This window comes from Mus caroli, unplaced genomic scaffold, assembly GCF_978045245.1.
Source record: "Mus caroli unplaced genomic scaffold, Mus_caroli_1 scaffold_8, whole genome shotgun sequence".
NCBI lineage: Eukaryota > Metazoa > Chordata > Mammalia > Rodentia > Muridae > Mus > Mus caroli.
Genome location: NW_028227263.1, coordinates 65,089,428 through 65,112,991, shown reverse-complemented (window position 1 = coordinate 65,112,991; position 23,564 = coordinate 65,089,428). Strand labels below are relative to the sequence as shown.

The following is a 23,564-nucleotide window of genomic DNA, read 5'->3' as shown; positions in this document are numbered from 1 at the left end:
AAGTGAATTATCTTCACATGTTACTGCTTGTCCTTACATTGGCAGCAAATTAGGCATAACGAGAAAATATGAGCTTATGAGGCTGGACAAACCCACTCATTGAACCAGAGTGCAGTGTAGACTAACCAGCAGAAAGGCTGACCAAGACAATCAATCACGGGGCGGAAGGGCCCAGAACGCTCCACACTGCATTGGTAAGTTGTGATTTGCTGACCAGGTGATACCTGGGGTCACCACTCAGAGCTTGTTAATTCAAACTTTACCTTCCTATTTCCTGTGTTCAATCCCTGTCAAACTTGAATATCTCCTTAAATACCCCAGGACAGAAGTCACAATTATAAACAACAGAGACTAAGGAGTTCAGTGTCCTTGAGGATCTAGAAAGAGTGTCAGAAACAGGAGTGACGGACAGATCCTGGGACTACGGAGAGTTAGATGAACACACTTATTAAAAACACAGGAACCAGATAGGGGTGTTTGCTAGGTCAATGCTGCTAAGCGTTCTTATGAATATCCTGAAGTGGTTTCTGTAAAACGCCACAAGGAGGGAACCTCATCTGGTCTGGAGTAAGATCTCAGCCCTCATTTAGCCTCCACCAGGCACACAGGCAAACGGAGGCACTGTGGGACGAATAGTGTACAAATCTGACTAACCTAAAGGAGAAGCCGCAAACAAAACTAAAACACGAACTGAAACCTGGGGAAAATATATGCAGCAGGCATTAAATGTAAAATTTAAAGACCTTTTCCATGTTGAAAATCTTGAGTCACTTTTAAAAAATTAAAATGATTTTATTTGTGTGTGTGTGTGTACACGTGCATGTATGTATGTGGAGGTCAGAGAACAACTTCCAGGCGTCCATTCTCTTCTCCCACCGCATGTTCCTTGGACTGATCTTACGTCATTTAGGTCACTGGGCGTTCATGGCCAGGGCTCTCGCCTGGGGAGCCATCTCGCTGGCCCAGGAATCCTCTTTTTTAAAAAATATTTTTGGACGTATGCAGATACCCTGGAATTCCTTTAAAACATGGGATAGGGAGTAGGTGTAGCAGCCACAGTAAAACAACTGGTCATGGAAGTTCACTACATAGTCTATTCTATAATTATATAGTATATGTTTAAAATTTTCACATATTAGAAAGTATGCAAAGCCAACAGCTGAGGCTGTCTGAACAAGCCTTGCACATGGTTCAGCCAGGAATATTCTACCATGGAGGGTGGGGTTCAAGAGCTGTCACCCCTAACTGAAGAGCTACTGAGAGCTGATGTCTTCTAGAAGAGGAAAAATCAGTTCTCTTTAAGGGTGTGTCCCTGGTGGGTTAGCCATGCTCCTGTGCACAGTCTCACACCCAAGAGTCTAGGGGCAGCATGGACCAAACTTGGTGGGGGGCGGGGGGAGAAAGGAAGAAAAGAAAAGAACAAAAGTTGGGAGGGGATGTGGGGTGGACATGGGAGGCATACATTGTGTGAGATTCTCCAAGAATTAATAAAAATATTATTATATAGTTAATACTATATTAAAACTTGTAAAGCCCTTAGAAATCAACATATGAATACTTTTTCAAAAAGTAAAGAAAGACTATTGATAACTACAAAAGAAGAAATGTACATAATCAATAAGCATAAAAACATTTCATGTCGGCCGGGCGTGGTGGTGCACGCCTTTAATCCCAGCACTTGGGAGACAGAGGCAGGTGGATTTCTGAGTTTGAGGCCAGCCTGGTCTACAGAGTGAGTTCCAGGACAGCCAGGGCTATACAGAGAAACCCTGTCTCAAAACACACACACACACACACACACACACACACACACACACACAAAGGAAAAAAAGAATGGGAACCATTTAAAAATGGGAAGACCCAATGAAGACACACTTTTCATCTGTCAAACCAACAAATTTTCTCAGTGAGCTGTGGGAAGCAAAGCCCGTCCTCACTGCTGGTGGGAGTCGGCATTGAGTGTCGCTGTGGGCTAAGAGCACTGAGCACCTCAGCACTTTAAATGCCCACACCTCAACCATGTTTCCGTATCCAGAATTTATCCTGCAGAGAAGCAATCAAAGGTGGGCAGGAGTGCTCATTACCATGGTATTTATGTCAGTGAAAAAAAGTAGAAAAGACATAGCTGTCTCAAACCGTAAGGAGTCAAGGGAATGAGCCTCGGTGAAACGGGAATATCCCTTGGGCATATTCCTGCATATTCCAGTTTATAGCAGGTTTGAAAAGGAATACTGGAAACCAGGAGGAAATGGTCACAACTCTCAAAATATTTTCTTAAAAGGTTAAAAGGAGTAATAATAAAAAAGTACCTGACATGTGTAACAAATTACCAGCCCATCTCGTGGTTGATATGGAATGTAGTCTGTGCTTGGTTTCCAGCCCCGGGGCTTAAACCCAGAGCCTTGTGCTTGTTAGGCAATATTAGATAGTAGTCTACTACTAGCTGCATCCTAGCCAAAGGTCAGGAGGGCCTTTCTGTCTGTCTGTCTGTCTGTCTTAATAGTCTGCTATGTTGTATTTCTTTTATTCCCTCTGTTTTTGTCTCTGTCTCTCTGTCTCTCTCTCTCTGTGTCTGTCTGTCTGTCTGTCTCTCACACACACAACCTACAATAAGTGTTTTTGTAACTTGGGTGTTTAGGTTTTCAGATTTTCAACTATTTGGAAAAGGTGGTCAGAGTGCTCATTCATTGGAAAGTCTCAGCTGACGGTTCAGGAAAAGGAAAACATATAATCACACGTCAGAAGGATGAGTAAATACTAAAGCTAGGAGACAAAACCTCATTTCTATCTAATGTCTTAGGTATGCTTATCCAATAAAATAATCGTAAAGCCAAAACTTTCTGGATAAATGAAGGTATTTAAGTATAAAGCTATCACTACAAAATGTGGTATTCAGGAAAAGGCAGTGTATTAGAACTCTCTTCGTCAGGAACCATTTCTGCAGAGTGAGTGGACCCTTTAAAAATGCCCATTGTGGGGTGTGGGCTGGAGAGACTGCTCAGTGGTTAAGAGTGCCTATTACAGCCAGACAGTGGTGCAGCAGCCCTTTAGCCCTAGCTCTCAGGGGGCAGAGGCAGGGGATCTCTGAGTTCAAGGCCAGCCTGGTCTACATAGCAAGTTCCAGGACAACCAGGGCTACACAGAGAAACCTTGTCCCAAGAACAAAAAATAAACAACAACAACGACAAAGCATGCATATTCCTCTCCCAGAGGAGCCCGGCTCAATTGCTAGCATCTGTGATTTCTATCAGGCGATTTATCACAGCCTGCAACTCCAGCCCCGGGGGACCTGAGGCTATTGGCCTCCTCAGGCACCGTCCCCAGTATATGACATGCAGACACACACACAAGTAAACATACAGAAGAATTTTTAAAAATGAAAAAAATGACTGTAGTTCCTACCCACATTTCCATTTCAAGATCTCATGTGATTACTCAATAATTATCACAGTAAATCAAGCTGTCACTTGGATCAGAGACTAGTTAAAGTTCCCATCGACCAGAAGCCTAGCATATATTCAGTCTATAGCTCCTCCTGGAATATCGTCTCTATGGCAAGCCCAGTGGGTGTATAAGTCTAGAGACCTAGGTCTGCCTGTGCCAATCACCCCAGCCTCCAAGTCTGCTGGCAAATACAAGCCCCGGTGGCTGGCACCCTCTGTGACTCTGCTCCACCTCTGGGTGTGACACTGGGGTTTCTCCTTCCTGGGGGCCCCTGCTGAGCCCAGTCCTGAGTGTCAGACATGACTGTTTCAGATACCCAGTCTTCCTGGTTCTCTCCTTGGAGCTGACCTCTTTCTGACTTACAGCACAGCTACCCAGGCTAAGCTATCCTCCCCGCTCCCACCCCCAACCCCCACCCTCCGCAGCCTTGTGGGACACACCCTTCCTCAGTACCTACACATCTTACTCATGTCCTATAATAACTGCGAAGGCTACCGACCACCAGGTTAATGAGCTGGATGATAAGTAACGAAGACTCCAGACCTCACAGTGTCTCCAGACTTATCTCCATCCCTGATGCACAGGTGTGCAGGACTGACAGACATCCAGGCTGTCTGGCTCAACCATCATTCTCAACCAATCCCAGTCCTGCTCCTGGAGTCCCCTGTCCCTGTTCCCACCTCCACGACGATTAAGCCTTTTCTCATCAATAAAGACAGCAGGCATGCGGGTGCCTTTTTCTTTTTCTTTCAAGTTAAAAATGGGTCCTTTATAGCCATCATTATCATGCTTTTAAGCAGACAGACAAGTCTCAAATCCTGGCAAAACGGGATCTCTTCAGACTTAGAACTGAGGGAACACCATCCTCAATCTGCCTTCTGTTCAGACAGGGAGAGGCTTGGAGCTCTCCGGTATCAAACATTTCCCTAGTGAAGAGGAACATCCTGCTACGGACTTCCCAATGAGCCGTGAACACGCTGCCTTGCCACTCACATGTATACACTGCCTGTCCTCCAGGCTGCTAGAGTTCAAGAAATCACCGACCCTGATGGAGCATGAAATGTCTTACCGCAAACTTTGTGCGCTAACCAAGCCCCATTCTAAATCCTGGCCTTGTGCAGGCTAAGTGAGCACTGTGCCACAAAGCCACACCCTGACCTTTAAACACAGTGACTGCAGAAGTTCTCCATGGGCCAGGACCAGGCAATTCTGCATCAATGGCTTTCCGTCAAAAATACAGTACCACACCTGAGACATTCCAAAGTCTCATGAAAACATGTCACTTGTATCTCACCGAGAGCAGGCTAATAGTCAAAAGAAAAAAAAATGCCTTCAGAAGACCCTGCTGCTAAAATTACCCATTTCTTGCCAGGAGTGACAAGGAGTGAGGAGTCTCAATTACTGATCACACCCAGATGTATCTCAGGGACAAATGACTTACTTACTTGGGAATGATTGCTGGAGGTCTCAGTTTTCTCCTGGGACTTGTCTCTGGCTAGCCTGGCAGCTTCTCTTACCTCCTGGAACTTCTCTGCAAACTGACCATACGGAACGGTTATTAGGACTTTAATCTTATTCGTGGCCATATCCAGTACCCACCTTTATTATTTTGTATTCACGTTAAGCCTATAAATTCTGTACAAATGGCAGAAAAATTCTGCCATTAAAAGGAAATAAAGATAAGAAATCCCTTTTTCCAATAAACACCACACCGGTCACGGTCAGACTGGAACCAGTTTCAGAGTTACTGATGCTAGCTGGATGCAGTAACTGAGAGGAAGCACGCATTTAAAATCCTCTGATTAACAGTAACTAAGACAGAGACATCACAGGAGCTACAGCTTCTTCACAGGAGGAAGCCATGCCAGGGGAAAGGGAAATAAGGCCGGCAGCCGTGTGCACACCTGGAACCCCAGAACTTGGGAGGCTGCGCTGAGAGAATTGAAAGTTCAAAGCCAGCTCATGCCACAAAAAGAGGTCTAAGGCAGCCTGCTTTATGAACAATGAGATCCCGTCACACTGACGCTGCCACCACCAGGGCAGAACAGCAGTAGCAACAACAGAACAGACACCTAAAATGTTAGGGGGAAGCTTTAGGTACTAAACAGCAAAATGCCATAAACAGCCTATGATTAGATCTTTAATTATCACACAATTTGCTCTGAAATGCTTCAGCAAGAAAGGCGAAGCGTGGTAATATGTTAACGTGGTGGTTAATCTTCGCGGTCAGCTTGATTAGATTTGCAATCACCTTGGAGGCGCACTTCTTTTACCGAGGAGGAGGACCCACCCTGAGCGTAGACTCCCTCCATCCTATGGGCTGGGATCTGGGGATGCTAAGGGGAGACAGTAAGAGCTGAGGGCCAGCATTCATCTCCCTGCTTCTTGTCTACAGACGCTACCCTGAGGGACTACACCTTCAAAGCAGGAGCCAAAAGAAACCCTTCTTTAGGTTGCATTTGTCACAGCAACGAGGAAACTAAGCAACACAAGTAACAGACATCTGGCTGATACACAGTTTATTACCCTACGCTCTCTATTTTTAAAATGTTTTAATATTGCTATATTTTTAAAAGGATTTATTTGTTTGTTTGTTTGTTTTATGTGAGTACACTGTTGCTGTCTTCAGACATACCAGAAGAGGGCATCAAGTCCCATTACAGATGGTTGTGAGCCACCATGGGGTTGCTGGGAATTGAACTCAGCACCTCTAGAAGAGCAGTCAGTGCTCTTAACCACTGAGCCATCTCTCCAGCCCTATATTTCTATAATTTAAAAATCATAAAGTCAGGACTAGAGAGAGAGCTCAATAGTTAAGAGAGCACAGCGCTCTTGTAGAGGGCCTGAATTTGGTTCCTCATTCCCAGGTCAGATGGCTCACAACCACCTGTATCTTCAGCTCCAGTTAGACCTAACTCCTTTTTCTGGAATCTCTGCACTGCACTTAAGTACATAACCCCCCACACAGACACACACATACACATAATCTAAAGTAAGCGCTTAGAGAATCCTTTTTAAAATCCTAAAGTCACAGGGTAATCACACCAGTTACTGGCTCAGAGTCACTGACAGGCAAGGGTTTAATTAGCAGTATGCCATTAGACCATTGAATTACTTAAAGATAATGCTGGTATTGTATATCTAGGAAGGCTAAAATGGCAACAATGAGAAACAGGAAAAGCCAGCAGGCTGCCAGACCCTGACAATTCTGGAGGCTCTGTTATGTGTTCATTTATGTGTGAACACAGGCTCTCTCCTCTGAGCCTGCTTTCTGGACCCTGGCAGACAGAACCTCATGTGAGGAGAAAAGGGCACACTTCCTATTCCAGCCTGTGCTGCACCCCGCCCCCCTGCCCCCTCGCCCCTACAGACCCACTAACCCCGCCCCGCCCCTCCCCCACAGACCCACTAACCCCACCCCACTCCCCCACAGACCCACTAACCAAGCCACAGACACGAGGCTTCAAACCTGACCACTCCAAAGCTGTCAGAGGAAAACCATCTCTGCTGCTTAGGTACATGAGACTAATTGGGGACGGATGGATAATGCCACTCCCTCTTTGAGGGACCACGATGGGCAGAGGCCCTGCCTCTCCTGGGAAAACTATGCCACCCTGCCCCGGGGCAGAGAACAGGCACAGGTGTGCTGTGAGCTCCGGAACTCTGTAAAGGCTTTTGCTCATATTCAAACAGACACAAACTAAAAAGGAAATTTCAGGGGGAAAGAAAAGCTTTAAAGTAACAAGAAAGAAGAATGGGGCCAGAGATGGCTTAGCTTCGAGATCACTTACTGACCTTGTAGACTGCAGGGCTTTGGTTCCCAGCAGCCACAAGGGAGTTCACAACTCCAGTTCTGGGTGTTCTGGTGCCCTCTTCTGGCCTCTTCAGGTACTGCATGCATATAGTGTCTCAGATACAGTTTCAGGAAATGCTCATTTAAAATGTTTTATAAGCTGAGCACGGTGTCTCATGCCATAATCTCAGCACTTGAGAAGCTGAGGCAGGAGGATTACTCAGAGTTGAAAGCCACCAAGCCTTGGCTACACAATGAATTCTAAGCCTGGACTATAGTGTGAGACTCTATCTCAAAAAGCAAAAACAACCCCACAGAAAACAACAGCAGCAACAACAACAACAACAACAACAACCTAAACAAACAAAACCTATACATTACCAGTTGATACAGGACAGAGCAGAATGAGCCCTGAGAACTAGGTCGTGTCAACTAAAGGAAACTGAGCTCAGGGCAGAAGGCAAACAGCAGATGAATGTAGAAGTTATTCAGCCACGGTGAGTGGGAGGCGAGTGTGCCGAGCCCTGATGGATTAAAAGGCAGTTATGAAAAAGACCAACTTTGGAAATCCGTCCTCGGTGCAAACAGAATCAAGCATTTATCAATCCACGGCGGGAGGCCTAGGAGAGTCATTCTCTAAGCTTGGAAGACAGGAAAGAAAGTCACAGACGTGGCAGGTTTGATGATGGAACAATTCAAAGCTTTTAAATGGAGAACAAACAAAAAACCAACAAAAAACACAAACAAACAAAAAGCAAATCCCCACTCACTCAGACGGGAAACAGCAGCCAGGGAACTGTCCTCAGCCGGGAGAGGACAACACAAAAAAGGACCATTACTGTTTTGACAGAGTTCACACAAGATGAAAAGGAAAATATAAAAATGCCAATAAATAAGTGGTGAGATTCATGAGCAAAATACAGCAAATAAACTGCATATAACTAGGGTTGTTCAGCCTGGCTGGAAATTTGAGCAAAAATAATGAGGTGCCATTCTTTGCCTGTAAAATTAGCACAGGCTAAACACAATCCAAAACCCAGGCGCTGGCAAGTTCGTTCTGGTCTTGGTCCGTGTTTTGGTACAGCCCCACTGAGAAGCAATTTGGAAGTACATATTGTGAATGACAAAAATATTCATACCTACCGACACAGTGATAGAGCTCCCGGGAAACCACAGAGAAAATAATTGAGGATATGAAAAAAGGGGGCCTTCAATGCAGTGATCATGATCCCAGCATTATCCACAATAATGAAAACCTGGATGTGATCCAAAGCCCGTGAGCAGGCTGGGAGAACGCTACCGGGAGAGCCGAGGCAGGAGCGGAAGACCCAGAAAGTTATCATCCGGTGGAGACCACCTCTGGGTCTAAAGCTTTCTAATATTTCTACCTTATTATATTAAAAAGCATATACGTGTGTAAGCATAGAAAAATACTGCTTTAATTTTTTGCTACTATTGTGTCTGTTGGAGGATAGCCTGTGGCAGCTTCTCTCTGCACTTTGATATGGGTCTCGGGGATCAAACTCAGGAGGACATGTGTGGGCAAGCGCCTTACCTGCTGAGCCATCTCAGTAGCCCCAGAAAAGGATGCTTTTAAAACCTACGGTTTCATCACCTAAAGAGGAGCGCTAACCAATAAAGTTCTGACATATTTCTATATGTATATATGCATTCATCACTTCTTTTAAATGAAACTGCAGATCTCATCTCATAGCCAATTCTGAAATTAATAATATGGCATTAATACTTCAAGCATTTGTATGACCTTCTACTAAATTATCTTCAGTGCTGCACAGTATTATCCTGAAGGACACACAAGGCTATTTAATCAATTTTCTTTTCTTTCTTTCTTTTTATTTTTTTTAAATTTATTTATTTATTATGTGTAAGTACACTGTAAATGTCTTCAGACACACCAGAAGAGGGCATCAGATCTCCTTATGGATGGTTGTGAGCCACCAAGTGGTTGTTGGGATTTGAACTCAGGACCTTTGGAAGAGCTGTCAGTGCTCTTAATGGCTGAGCCACCTCTCTGGCCCTTCTTTTTATTTTTTAAATATGGGGTCTCACTATATAGTCTTGACTAACGTGGAACTCACAGAGATCTGTCTGCCTCTGCATCCCAAGCGCTGGGATTAAAGCATCACCAGATTCCTTATGTTTGCTTGTTTGCTTCTTACTTTGACCCGGCAAGAATATCCCTGTAGTAGCTACACCGTGCCACCAATATTTCCTTACAGTTTCCTAGGTGAGGCTTACAGATAGAAGAACATTTAAAACAGGGTCTTCTGAAATATATTGCCAAATATTTTTGGTATGTTGTTGCTGTTGTTTTTAATTCTGAGGTCATTTTCTAAAGTTTCTAAAGTTACAATCATTTTAATCAAAATTGTCATCATTTATGAAAAGACTGCTTGACCTCTTGTGTGGCTATTTGGGGGTGAGGTGGCTCCTGAAGATCTGAATGCTGTTGCTTATCTATAAAAACCTGAGTGATTTCTTTTTTCCTAGCTTAACGGAATCTCACCGTTCTCTGGAATGGTGAGGAGGGATGAGGTCGGTCAGGTTCATCGCGGCAACCGACTTTATTCTTTATTCTGTTTGTTTTGGAATGAAAGGCTGGGTACCCAGGGCTTGCAAGAGAGCCAAAGAAGATGTCTAGCCCTGGTTTGTTTTTTCTTCAGAAAAGTGCTGGCATCACTTCTGCCTCCTGCTTGCTTCCATGGATGCAGGATGACTAGAGCTTGAGAAGAAAGACCAAAAAAAAAAAAAAAAAAAACAAAAAAACAAAAAAACGGAAAAACAAAAGAAAAGGCACCAATCTCTCAGAGCCAACAGTGTGGAAGCAGGGTGTCTCAGGCACTGTTCTGTTGCTGCGAGGAGGCACTGAGACCAAGGCAAAGCTCCTGGAAGGAAGCGTTAGCTTGGTCCTCCGTCACAACATATCTCCAATCTGGCCAGTTTGTGACTCTCTCACTGCTGTCCTGGTCCAGGCCACTGTCATCTCTGACCTGGGCTTGTACTATCAATCCCTAATGGGTCCCACTTCCACTCTTGCCTCTACCACCGTCTCTTATCCATACAGCAGCTATAGCTAGTGATGTACACCTGCAATCCTAGCACTCAGAGGTCAAAGGCAAGAGGATGACAAACTTGAGGCCAGCCTGGGCTATCTATGCGCTCTCTCTCTGTCTCTCTCTCTCTCTGTCTCTCTGTCTCACTCTCTCTCTCTCTCTCTCTCTCACTCTCTCTCTCTCACACACACACACACCCCTCTGTTTTAGTCATTGTCATATTGCTATGAAGAGACACCCTGACCAAAGCAACACTTAAAGAAGAGAGTATTTAGTTGGGAGATTGCTTGCAGCTGTTGAGGGTTAGTTTACTGTCCTCGTGGCAGGGAGCACATGGCATGCATGGAGCTGGAGCTATAGCTGAGAGTCATGTCCTGATCCATAGGCAGAGAGCGGTGTTGAGCCTGGTGTGGGCTTTTGAAACCTCCAAGCCTACCCCCAGTGACACACTTCCTCTAATAAGGCCACACCCCCTGATCTTTCTAATCCTCCTCAAATAGTGCCCCTCTGATGACTCAGCATTCAAATACATGAGCGTATGAGGGCTGTTCTTATTCAAATCACCACACAGTGCCAGCGAAAGAACTTTGCACAGTAAGATTAATGGTATCCGTTTAAGCACCGTAGTCATATTTTGTGTTACTTGTAGCCACAAGCACTCTAACAAAAACATATCAAGAGAATGAATGCCTAGTGGCTGCAGGTAGAAAACTGGCCCTTACACTACGTGACTGGAGAGACAGGATAGAGGTGCTGCTCTTATGAATAAGGGAATGTGAGGGACATGCAGGTTATGGGTTATTATTTATTATTTATTTATTGCGGGTGTACACATATACCATGACAGGCATGTAGGGTCAGAGGACACCTCGCAGGAGTTCTCTCCTTACACCATGTGGGTACCTAGGCTTGCCCTTGGAGGCAGATGTCTTCACTGACTGAGCCACCTCACAGGTCCCTGTTCTAGCTTCATTCTTGTTGCTGAGGTTAAAATACTCTGACCAAAAACAAAAACAAAAACAAAAAAACCCCAAAAAAACAAAAAACAAAAAACAAAACAAAACAAAAAACCAACTTACGAGAGAAAAGGCTTACTTTAGCTCAGAATTTCATGCTATTGTGGAGAAGTCAGAGCATCAGGAGCTTGAAATAGTTGATTCTATCCACAGTCAAGAGCAAAGAGAAGCAAATGTGTGCTTGCTTGCTTGTGCTCAGCTCAAATGCCTCACTCTCACATCATATCAGGGACCCCCTGCCTAGGGAATGGTATCGCCCACAGTGGATTGGGTCTCCTTGTATTAATTAACAAAGGCAATTCCCTACAGAGATACCCACAGGCCAACCCAAGGTAGACAATTCCTTATTGAGATCCCTTCTCAGGTGGTTCTACAACTGTCAAGTTGACAGTTAAGGTAAGTACCACACCCCAGATTGAATTGTGGAAGCTGAAAGCATCTGCCACATATGCAGACGGGGCTGAGCTGCATCCACCACAGGGCAGTGGGGATTCTATTCTGGGCCATTCCCTTAATTAAAGAACCTGTTTCCTCTGTCTGCGGTGAGTGAGAAGGGAGGAAACTCAGAACAGTAGGAATGTGAAGTCAGAAGCCGGAACGATAAACTTTAATGACCGCCTCGATCGCCCTGCTACCTGGTTCTACCTCTGCTAGGTTTTTTTTCCAGAACCGCATCTTACCAGAGGAAGCCCATTTCTTTCCACCATTCCTCAGGAGGCTGAGGAACTGTGTCTTCTCTAGTGGGTGGACACACAGATCCCCATTCGATTCCAGGAATATATAACTTTTCTTATTTTTGGAAAGCCTGTCTAAGAAGCAGAGCGACTCTGTGCTGTACTTCCTGGGCTGTGGTTCTGGAGTGGTCCTTCTAATGAAAGCTGCGAAGAACAAGGTATCTATTTTCCTTCTGGGGGTTGGAGAGAGAAGCACATATGAAGTGTTCTTAAGTGAAAATGTCCACGCTGGTGTTTCTCTCTGCAGCCCACAATGTCTGATTACCGATCCTGCTGAAGGCCTGTGGGTCCTGCTGAAGGCCTGTGGGTGGGTGCACTGAGAAGTCAGAAATACCCAGTCACAGCTGCCCTTCAGCGCACGAGCTTAGGAACCTTCAGGCCTGGTTCCCTCTGTGCTAGCTAATTGCCCCTTGTTGAGGCTGCTAGCCTCAGTTCATGGCAATTTATCAGTGTGTGGTTAATCGCTCCCTTCAAAGAAAAAGGAAAAGCTGATTTGAAGTATTTTTGGATAAAGGACATACTTGAGAGCGCGTCTCAGAAATGTCTGTGATGATGGCAGGTCATAGTCACAGAGCAGAGACATCAGTATTGTCAGAGACTGGGGACTCAGGAAGAAGGGACACTCCTCCTTAATAACAGGACATTTTCTTCATCTGGGAGAAACTGGGAGTAGCTCAGATCAAGGTCTTTTCAGGTCCCAAGGCAGGAACATTCACAGTTTGTTCTAGTTTCTGTTTGGAGTTGTCCTTTGATTCTTTCCTGTGGAAGCGTCTCCTTCACCCGTCCTCACTACCTTTTCTCTACAGAATAAAAGGATTGTACCAGGAAGCTGAGTGCCTCTCTCAAACTACTCTGGGCTCCTGGGAACTTCTCGGCCTGGACAGAGGCAGAAGCCTGAGCTGAGCTGGCCCCAGACAGGACCTGATGCTTACTCAGCAGCTCAGACATGGCCCGATGCTTGCCCAGCAGCCTGAGCCTACAGGGCCAACTATGAAGGCCGAAGAATGAATGGGCAGGCCTGAGTGCTGGGTTAGACGGGGGGTGGGGGTGGGGAAATCTCCAGGGTCTCCTCTCCCTACCCCACAGCTCATGGGGCTGGAAACCACACAAGCCCCTGCTCCACTGCAGACACAGGAGGTCTCAGCCACCATCACAGTGCACGCTGGTCCTCTCTGCCACCAAGGCTCTGCATCTGCCCCCTCTCCCCCACTTCAGAAGAGGTTGCCTCCACCCCACCCCCCATCATCCCTGGGGCTTGGGCTCCCTCACTCATCTGCCAAAGTTCTGCCATTTAAAAAAAAATTCTTTAAAATTCTCTATCTCTTCTACAAATCATCCTCAGGGCTACCCTGAACTGACTCTGACTTTGCTTCCAGGAAAATAAAATAAAACAAAATAAAATATGCCTATCTGAAATGCAAATCTGGTTACTTTACTACTGGGTTAAAATCCTTCTAAGGTCACAAGATAAAATTCAGAAATCCCAGCATGTTCTACAAGACCTTCCAAAAGCTGGCTTCTAGCAGTCACACCAACTCAGGGAAGACTTGGTAACAGTCTGTGGCTCCCCTCTACAGAACACAGCATGGCGCCAGTGCTGGCGCTGGGACTGCTGCTTCCTGCTATTGGAATGGCAATGGGACACCTGGATGCTTGCCTTGGGAACCCGACCGACCCAAGCGTACAAGAAAAGTGGCCATCCACACTAGACCTGGGAAAATCGGCAAGGCCAGAGGTGTACGGGAAGGGAAGAAACAATTAGTGACACAAGACATTTGGGAACGAACAATGTTGTGGGTCACAAGTTTAACCACTCTCTAAAAAAAAAATAGTCGTATTCCACATGAATGCCCCTCAGAAATCCCCGTCTTCAGAAGACAAGACTTTCTGAGCCAGGCAGCGGGAAGCGCTCTGTGGGGCCCCCACCCAACCTCCTTACCACCAAAAGACCTCTGGATGAACTGACCACGGTGCCAGAAGAAAAGGCCCCACATGGTCTACGCAAGACACACCTGCTCGCCACAGTCATCCTGACACTGACCCCACAGAGTGCCCAGCTATTAATGGTACAGCAATGGGCATCACAGAGCAGAGTGAACAGCTAGCGCTCCCTGGAGAAGCTGGTCACATGGGGCCCTTTCTCCATAGACATAGTAGAACTTCACCGGGAACTGTGCTTCTGAGATGGCCAGGTATCTGCCAGCCTCCCTCACACCTTGATCTAGAGCAAGGCTGCCCAACCTTTCTAATGTTCAGACCCCCTTTGTATAGTTCCTCATGTTGTGGTGACCCCCCCCCACACACACACCATAAAACATTCTTCATTGCTACTTCATAACTGTGATTTTTGCTACTGTTATGAATTGTAAACATCTGACGCACAGATGACCCAGCGAAAGGAGCCTTCATCCCCAGAGGGGTCGTGAGCCACAGGTGAGACTCACTGGTCAAGTGTCTTATTTACATCACACTGCCAAAGACCTAGGAAGCCTGTGGAGACTGCAGCCACTCTGTAAGTACGGAGAAGCTTGAGTCTGATGGCCAGAGGATCCTCTTCAGGTCCCGCCCGGAAGGCTTCATCAAGCTGCAGCAGGTTGGCTGAGCTCTGACATGCTTCTCCCTACTAGAGGACCTCCCCGCCTCTGCCCCGCCCCAACCCTACCTGGCTTCCAGAGTGACAGTACACAAGTGTAGCATCGTGGGACAGGGTTTAGGAGAAGAGTCCTCTCATGATAACCAATAGCCTAGTAACTTACTCTTTTCCTGCTGTGACCAGATACTGGCCAAGAACAAACTTAAGGGTAGGAGAGGTTATAATAAGGGGTGTGGTGAACCACCGTTGGGAAGGCAGGGTGGTGGGAGGTAAAAAATGGCCACACCAAGAGTAGACAGGAAGTGAGGCCAAGCTATTAAATGTCAAGTCTGGTTCCTACAGAGCCACTTCCTCCATTGAGGCCCTGCATTCTGAGGATCCTATAACCTTCCCAAACAGCATCACCAGGACCAAAGCCATGAGCCTCTGGGAGACATTTCACAGTCTAACTATACCTGACCTCAGCACTTCCACTTCTTGCCCTGTGTTTCTGGACTCTGTAGTGGCCAGACAACAGACTTGCACAGAGGTACCATGGCCAGACAACAGATGCTCAGAGAGCCACCATAGCCAGCTGACTGTCTCGGGCTTGATGAGGTTTCTTTACTCTACAGACCGCCCAGTTTTCATGGAGTCTGCTATTTCAGAAAGGGCTCTCCCTCACCCACAGCAGCACAGCACCAGTGCCACTGAGGGAGGCTACTGCCGGGGAAGGTTGTCCAACCATCCCCATCCCACTGCAGGAAGGAACACATACCTTCGTAAGCTGCAGCTCCGAGGAGAATCCCAAACCGAACACGGTGTTGGCTCTGCTGTCAGCCCACTGCCCGAACTTCTGTGACGTTTTGGTGAAAGTCATGTTCGGGGTGATAGTGCTGTTTATGATCACCTGCCGGAGAAGCCAGAGGGAGAGTGTTAACTCTGAACGAGAGCCTTTCAGTCCTCTCCAGACAAAGCCAGAGGCTGTGTTTGTTCCTGAGTTGTTCTGACCAGAGTAGACACTCAAGTCAGGAGAAAGGGCATTTCAGGCAATTAACAATGGAAGAGTCTAAAACAAGATCTTTCACATTATCAATAAGAAAATACTTTCCCCAAGAAAAGCATGGTCTCCAAAACTTATGTTTTATTACCCCAAACATACCAAGCATAAAAGTATCCTTGAAGGCCAGCCCTGTGCACATTCCCAGAGGAACCACCCCACAGCCTCCCACTTTTGAAATCCCTGCCACTCAGATATTCAGACAAACCAGTTAATACTCCCACCATCAGGTGGGCCTTTGCTTCCCAGGGGGCAGGAGAAGCCATTCCAATTTGGAGAGTAGGGAGAGGGTTAATTGACATAGATTAGTCATGCTGGTATAAACAGGGGGTCTGTAAGGAAGGGCACAGGGGCCTAGTGATGGCTGTTACTACCTATGGCCTCAGAAAGAAGAAAAGAGGCCACAGACCCTGGGAAAAAAGATCGTATAGAACATGTGTTTTCTAATTTTGTATTTCTGGTTAGCAGAATTGCTGCCATGAAATAAATGTCCAATAAATGTTTTTAATACATGAATGAACACATCATACATCAGATGATCTATGGGTCAATCACAAACACACCTCAAGGGGTTCCTTGAATGTTAGTAGATTAAAGTCTGACCAGTTTAGCACACATCTCCCAGCCTTGCCCCTAATAGGCTGTTCCAAAGTTAGTCATGATGCAATAATAAGAGGGACACTCTCATATTTCTTTAAAACTAGATAATTTCTAATTTCTTATAAAGTATTTTTATCTAATCTTATCTTTAAAGAAGGGGAAAGTGAGGTTCAACAAAGTCAATTGACTCATTCAAGGTCCTAAACCAGCAAGTGGTTAAAAGTGATGAGTGTCAGAACATGGTCAAGAGAAAGAGCCATGGAGAACTGTGAGAGGCTCCAGGAAAGCAGGTAGAGAGAGCGCCTTATTTTACCTCAGGTGCATTTTACCTCAGGTACATTTTACCTCAGGTGCATTTTACCTCAGGTGCATTTTGTTCTCTGGTTTGTTCTTGGACATGATTTTTGTGCTTCAAGTGACAAACACTTACATTCAATTTATACGGCATGTTTATTCTTGTAGGATGTCAGAACATAGCTAATAGAACCCAATCTGGTCAGTGAATCCTGAATCTGGATCTAGCCTTCTGCCTTGTTTTTATGCTTTTCCACATATAATCTATAGTACATGCCAGGCAATTGTGTTTACGTTGGTCTGTCCTGAGAAAGGGCTGCTCTGTTAATATTTAGTATGTATTCATTGATTTTTTTACATGTTTTTCAGAACTCAGCCAACCTTCCTTGGATCATTGCTTTCTTTGTTGCATCCCTGTGTAAAAGCACAGTGAAGCTGGGGTAAGGCTGTCTGCAGACTGAGACTGCAGCCCGCCATTTTCTCAGGTCCTCACTGAAGCTGAGGTAAGACTGTCTACAGCCTTAGACTGTAGCCCGCCATTCTCTCAGGCCCTCAGATCCCAAGTTCAGCAGACAAGATCTGTACAGGCGACAAAGTGGACAGGTGTGTGTGTGATGAATGGATGAATGAATTGCTTACAAAGCAATGGCTAACTGATTTCAAGAGCAAGACCTAGTCTTCCTGCTTCAGGGAAGGGTGCCCTTCAGCTTCTCTGACCTATGATTTCATCAGCCTTGAGAAAGTCACTCAATTCTCTCCACAGATTGCTTCTGGGCCATCTTCTCTCCTTGTCTCTCCATGACTTCAGCTCTACACATGCTAGACCTTTTGAGTGTGTCTAACGTGGTTTACACTGATAACCACCAGCCTCCTCATTCTTGGCTCTCTCTGGTTTAACCTGGGCATTTTTAAAAGATCTGTTAATTTTAAACTACGTATGCGTTGGGGAGACGGCTGCCGGTGAGTTGTTGGTGCCTGTGGAGGTCAAGGGTGTTGGGTGCCCCAAGGTTGGAGATATAGGTGGTTGTGAGCCACCCAACACAGGTGCTGGACCTGAAATCGAGTCCCGAGGAAGAACAAGCACTCTCTCTGTATTCCCAACCACTAAGCTGTTTCTCCAGTGCCCAGCCTGGGCGTGTAAAATTGATCTCTGTTTTCTCGTTCATTGATCTTGGTGGCCGATGCAGCCTATCTGCTGTTAAGCCTATCCAGTCAACACTGTGTGTGGATGTGGGGTGTGGGAGGAGGGACAGGGACAGGGACAGGGAAGGAGAATTTGGACTAGTTAGTTGCTTGTTTTATTACGTGCCCAGAGTAGCACTGAGTGCATGATCCTCTTCCTCTAGCATATTTGATATTTTAAAAATATGCTCATCTCGTTAGATGCGGAAAAAGCATTTGACAAGATCCAACACCCATTCATGATAAAAGTCTTGGAAAGATCAGGAATTCAAGGCCCATACCTAAACATGATAAAAGCAATCTACAGCAAACCAGTAGCCAACATCAAAGTAAATGGTGAGAAGCTTGAAGCAATCCCTCTAAAATCAGGGACTAGACAAGGCTGTCCACTTTCTCCATACCTATTCAACATTGTACTTGAAGTCCTAGCCAGAGCAATTCGACAACAAAAGGAGATCAAAGGGATACAAATTGGAAAAGATGAAGTCAAAATATCACTTTTTGCAGATGATATGAAAGTATATATAAGTGACCCTAAAAATTCCACCAGAGAACTCCTAAGCCTGATAAACAGCTTCGGGGAAGTAGCTGGATATAAAATTAACTCAAACAAATCAATGGCCTTTCTCTACACAAAGAATAAACAGGCTGAGAAAGAAATTAGGGAAACAACACCCTTCTCAATAGTCACAAATAATATAAAATATCTTGGCGTGACTCTAACTAAGGAAGTGAAAGATCTGTATAATAAAAACTTCAAGTCTCTGAAGAAAGAAATTACAGAAGATCTCAGAAGATGGAAAGATCTCCCATGCTCATGGATTGGCAGGATCAACATTGTAAAAATGACTATCTTGCCAAAAGCAATCTACAGATTCAATGCAATCCCCATCAAAATTCCAACTCAATTCTTCAACGAATTAGAAAGTGCAATCTGCAAATTCATCTGGAATAACAAAAAACCTAGGATAGCAAAAACTCTTCTCAAGGATAAAAGAACCTCTGGTGGAATCACCATGCCGGACCTAAAGCTTTACTACAGAGCAATTGTGATAAAAACTGCATGGTACTGGTATAGTGACAGACAAATAGACCAATGGAATAGAATTGAAGACCCAGAAATGAACCCACACACCTACGGTCACTTGATCTTCGACAAGGGAGCTAAAAACATCCAGTGGAAGAAAGACAGCATTTTCAACAAATGGTGCTGGCACAACTGGTTGTTAACATGTAGAAGAATGTGAATCGATCCATTCCTATCTCCTTGTACTAAGGTCAAGTCTAAGTGGATCAAGGAACTACACATAAAACCAGAGACACTGAAACTTATAGAGGAGAAAGTGGGGAAAAGCCTTGAAGATATGGGCACAGGGGAAAAATTCCTGAATAGAACAGTAATGGCTTGTGCTGTAAGATCGAGAATTGACAAGTGGGACCTCATGAAACTGCAAAGCTTCTGCAAGGCTAAAGACACCATCAATAAGACAAAAAAACCACCAACAGATTGGGAAAGGATCTTCACCTATCCTAAATCAGATAAGGGACTAATATCCAATATATATAAAGAACTCAAGAAGGTGGACTCCAGAAAGTCAAATAACCCCATTAAAAAATGGGGCTCAGAACTGAACAAAGAATTCTCACCTGAGGAATACCGAATGGCAGAGAAGCACCTGAAAAAATGTTCAACATCCTTAATCATCAGGGAAATGCAAATCAAAACAACCCTGAGATTCCACCTCACACCAGTCAGAATGGCTAAGATCAAAAATTCAGGTGACAGCAGATGCTGGCGAGGATGTGGAGAAAGAGGAACACTCCTCCATTGTTGGTGGGATTGCAAGCTTGTACAACCACTCTGGAAATCAGTCTGGCGGTTCCTCAGAAAATTGGACATAGTACTACCAGAGGATCCAGCAATACCTCTCCTGGGCATATATCCAGAAGATGTCCCAACCGGTAAAAAGGACACATGCTCCACTATGTTCATAGCAGCCCTATTTATAATAGCCAGAAGCTGGAAAGAACCCAGATCTCCCTCAACAGAGGAATGGATACAGAAATTATGGTACATTTACACAATGGAGTACTACTCAGCTATTAAAAAGAATGAATTTATGAAATTCCTAGCCAAATGGATGGACCTGGAGGGCATCATCTTGAGTGAAGTAACACAATCACAAAAGAACTCACACAATATGTATTCACTGATAAGTGGATATTAGCCCAAAACTTAGGATACCCAAGATATGAGATACAATTTGATAAACGCATGAAACTCAAGAAGAATGAAGACCAAAGTGTGGACACTGTGCCCCTTCTTAAAATTGGGAACAAAACACCCAGGGAAGGAGTTACAGAGACAAAGTTCGTAGCTGTGATGAAAGGATGGACCATTTAGAGACTGCCGTATCCAGGGATCCATCCCATAAGCAGCTTCTAAACGCTGACACCATTGCATACAAGATTTTGCTGAAAGGACCCAAATATAGCTGTCTCTTGTGAGACGATGCCGGGGCCTAGCAAACACAGGAGTGGATGTTCACAGTCAGCTATTAGATGTATCACAGGGCTCCCAATGGAGAAGCTAGAGAAAGTACCCAAGGAGCTAAAGGGATCTGCAACCCTATTGTTGGAACAACATGATGTACTAACCAGAACCCCGGAGCTCTTGTCTCTAGCTGCATATGTATCGAAAGATGGTCTAGTCGGCCATCAATGGAAAGAGAGGCCCATTGGACTTGCAAACTTTATATGCCCCAATATAGGGGAATGCCAGGGCCAAAAGAATGGGAATGGGTGGGTAGGGAAGTGGGGGGCGCTATGGGGGACTTTTGGGATAACATTGGAAATGTAATTGAGGAAAATATGTAATAAAAATATTAAAAATTAAAAAAAAAGAATTGCTACTGAAAAAAAAAAGAATACCCAGGTAATAAAAAAATATATATTTAAAAAAAAAAATATGCTCTAGGACCAGGCATGGTGGAGTACACCTGTAATTCTAGCAATCGAAGGTAGAGGGAGATCTCTGTGAGTTTGAGGCCAGCCTCATCTATAGAGTAAGTTCCAGGCCAGCTAGGGTCTAATTAGTGAATCCTTGTCTCAGCCATCCATCCATCCATCCATCCATCCACCCAATCAATCAATCAATCTTCTAAATCCCTGAGGAGATTTTCCCTTTGCCTGTCTTGTTCATTTCCCCTCTATTTCCTCAATATATTAATCATATTTATTTTAAAATCCTGGCTGCAAACACTAACATCTGGACCATCTCTGAATTTTTCATTTTCTGGGTTTCCCCTTCCTGACTCTAAGCATATGGCGCTGCCTTTCTGCAGGTCCAGACATTTTTTTTTTCAATCTCATGCTGAAATATGCAACAATTCCATAAAATGTGACTCTCTGCCAGGGGAAGTTCCTCTTCTCCTCTGGGCAAAGTAGGTAGACAAGAAACCCCTTCTTCCCTGGGCTGCACTGGGTCAGCCTGGGTTTCAGCTCCAGTGAGGCTCAGTCTCCCTTGGTTCACTCCTGGACTCAGGGCAGACCCTCCCAACCCATATATCTTTACAACTTGGCCAGCCTCAGATTTGTGCATAGCTGAGTGTGGCCTTCAACTTCTGATGCCCCTGCCTCTACCTCCCACGTGCTGGGGCTGTAGACAGGTGCCACCACCCAAACAGGAGTTGTGAGGGGAGCTTGGCCATGCTTTTGCTCAGGTCTCCCCTCCTGTCACATAAGCCACACCATTATCAGGATCTCCTCTGGTTTCTCCCCAGTAGCAACCTCTCTGCAGGGCCCAGCTCAGTGCACAGCCTTAAGCTGCCCCCAGCCAGTAAATGCCCAGGCAACAGGGGGTATAGGAGCCCAGAGTCCACTCCTTACTATCTCGGGGACTTTTGTGTCCTTGTGTGTTGTAGATTCTTGTACTGTAAATTAAGAAGATGCCCTGGGTTGGAGAGGGGAGAGTCAGCCTGTCGAAGCTCCCCCACATTGAGTTTCAGCTCTATTTCTTTGACCACGGCTAAGGGCTTTGCTGATTCCCCTTCCTAAGCAGTATCTCTGCCAGAGCCAAGCCCCAACCTTCAGCCTGCATCCAGAATTGGCAAATGTTTACAGGAGAGAGGCCGCCATCTTGGCTCTGAGTGGTTCCATCTCTCTGGCCCTCATCTTGGTAGACTTCTCTGATGCCCCTAAATCATTCTCATTGGACCAAGGATGCAGCTCTTGGGTATGGTGCTTGCTCCACATGTGCAAGGTCCTAGGTTCAAGCCTCCAAATTGCCCCAAAGTCCTATTTTTTCTCCTTGTTTTCAGAGAGCACACTGGCCCACTAGAAGCTACAAACCTCACTTCGAGCAGTGTGCTGAAGCAACACAGATTCAGACACACACACTTCACTGCGTGCTTGGACATTATCCTACAGTGTTTATGGGAAACACACAGTCTCTCACAAGGTTGCTGCCCATGTCGATTAAGCAAAGCTGGGCTCACGCATGCCAGTCTAGCCCACTGGTATGGCTTTAAGCTCAGCTGCTCTCTAAGTCCTATAACAGTCCATGTATTCACTCAAAGCAGGGATTCCAGACCACTTAGCATTTCCTCATCTGTTCTCTCCTCCATCTGCAGCATGCAATGGAAAGAGAGAGCAAGGAGCTGTCAGACCACAGCCCATAGGCCAGACTCATCCCATCTCCTACTCTTCTGTCTCCCAAGAGAAGGGTCCAGCCACTCAGCCAGAACCAAGCTTGCCCCGGTCTCCTGGGTCCCGTGTCTTTGTCTCCAGCTCCGGACATTCCTCTCTCCCATACAATTGCACTTTGTACACCCTCCCCACCCCCATGGGTAACAGGAGGCCTGTTTGTCCTTGGGACATGAGATGCTGACCTTGCAGAACTCACGAGGATTTTGCAGAGGTAGCTGCAGCATCCTCCTCATCCCTCACTGAACGGTCTGCTCTGTAGTCGCCACTCCCTGTCATCAGCATCGAAGCCAGGGCCCTTATCTACAAGCTGGACATCAGCCAGGAGGGAGAGCAGTGAAAGCCACATTTGACATGCTGCGCTTGTCATTCCTCACACTGGCTGGCTCCTTGCAGGCTCTACATGCCTTGGCTCGTCCCTAACAGACCCACCCAAGGCTCTGAGACATCCTAGATCAAGAAGGAAGGAAGGAAGGGGAGGAAAGAAAAGAAATGGTGGCAGAGAAGGCCACCAGTTAGCATCACAACGTCCTTTTTTCTTGCCCTAACTACCTGAGGTACTTGCACTGAGCAACATCACTGGCAATGGAGTAAGCCACGGCTATGTCTATGTAATCGAGACTGCTGCCCGCTGCCTGCCCCCTGAAAACCCAGAGCATTGACCTTCAAGAGCATCAAGAGTGACAACCCCAGTGGTCATGCTGTCAAAATGTCCCCAGCCTTGGAATCCTCTTCCTTTTCTTTCCACTAACATGGAAAACAGCCCCTGTGCTCCGCCTGCCTTGTCCACTACAACAGAATCCCTCAGACAAGCTGGGAAGCAGCTAGTAAGGCCTGCTCCTTCCCTGTCTGCCCCTCTCAGGCTCCGTCTGTGCACCTGGAAGGCTTACATATCTCTTGGGGACTCTAAATTAGCATTGGCTCTCACCTTTCTCAGGCATACAGGCAGGCAGGCAGGCAGGCAGGCAAGCGAACACACATATAAAGACCCCTTTAAAAACAGTTTCTGTGTTTTTGAAAACGTGCCTTGCTGTAGCCCGGACTGATCTCGAACTTGAGATCTTCCTGACTTAGCCACCCAAGAGTTGGAC

The 23,564-nt window shown here is 45.8% G+C and overlaps 1 protein-coding gene across 2 annotated transcripts in view; it reads right to left on the bottom strand.

Annotated features, from left to right (window-relative positions):
- Homer2 (homer scaffold protein 2) overlaps nt 1-23,564 on the bottom strand; it is a 102,433-nt gene that overhangs the window by 15,455 nt on the left and 63,414 nt on the right. For both annotated transcript variants that reach the window (XM_029480084.2, XM_021167674.3), the window contains exons 3-4: nt 15,412-15,543; nt 4,890-4,982 (exon numbers count right to left, since the gene is read on the bottom strand). In XM_029480084.2, coding sequence (XP_029335944.1) covers nt 4,890-4,982; nt 15,412-15,543 — 225 coding nt within the window. The remainder of the gene's footprint in view (nt 1-4,889; nt 4,983-15,411; nt 15,544-23,564) is intronic.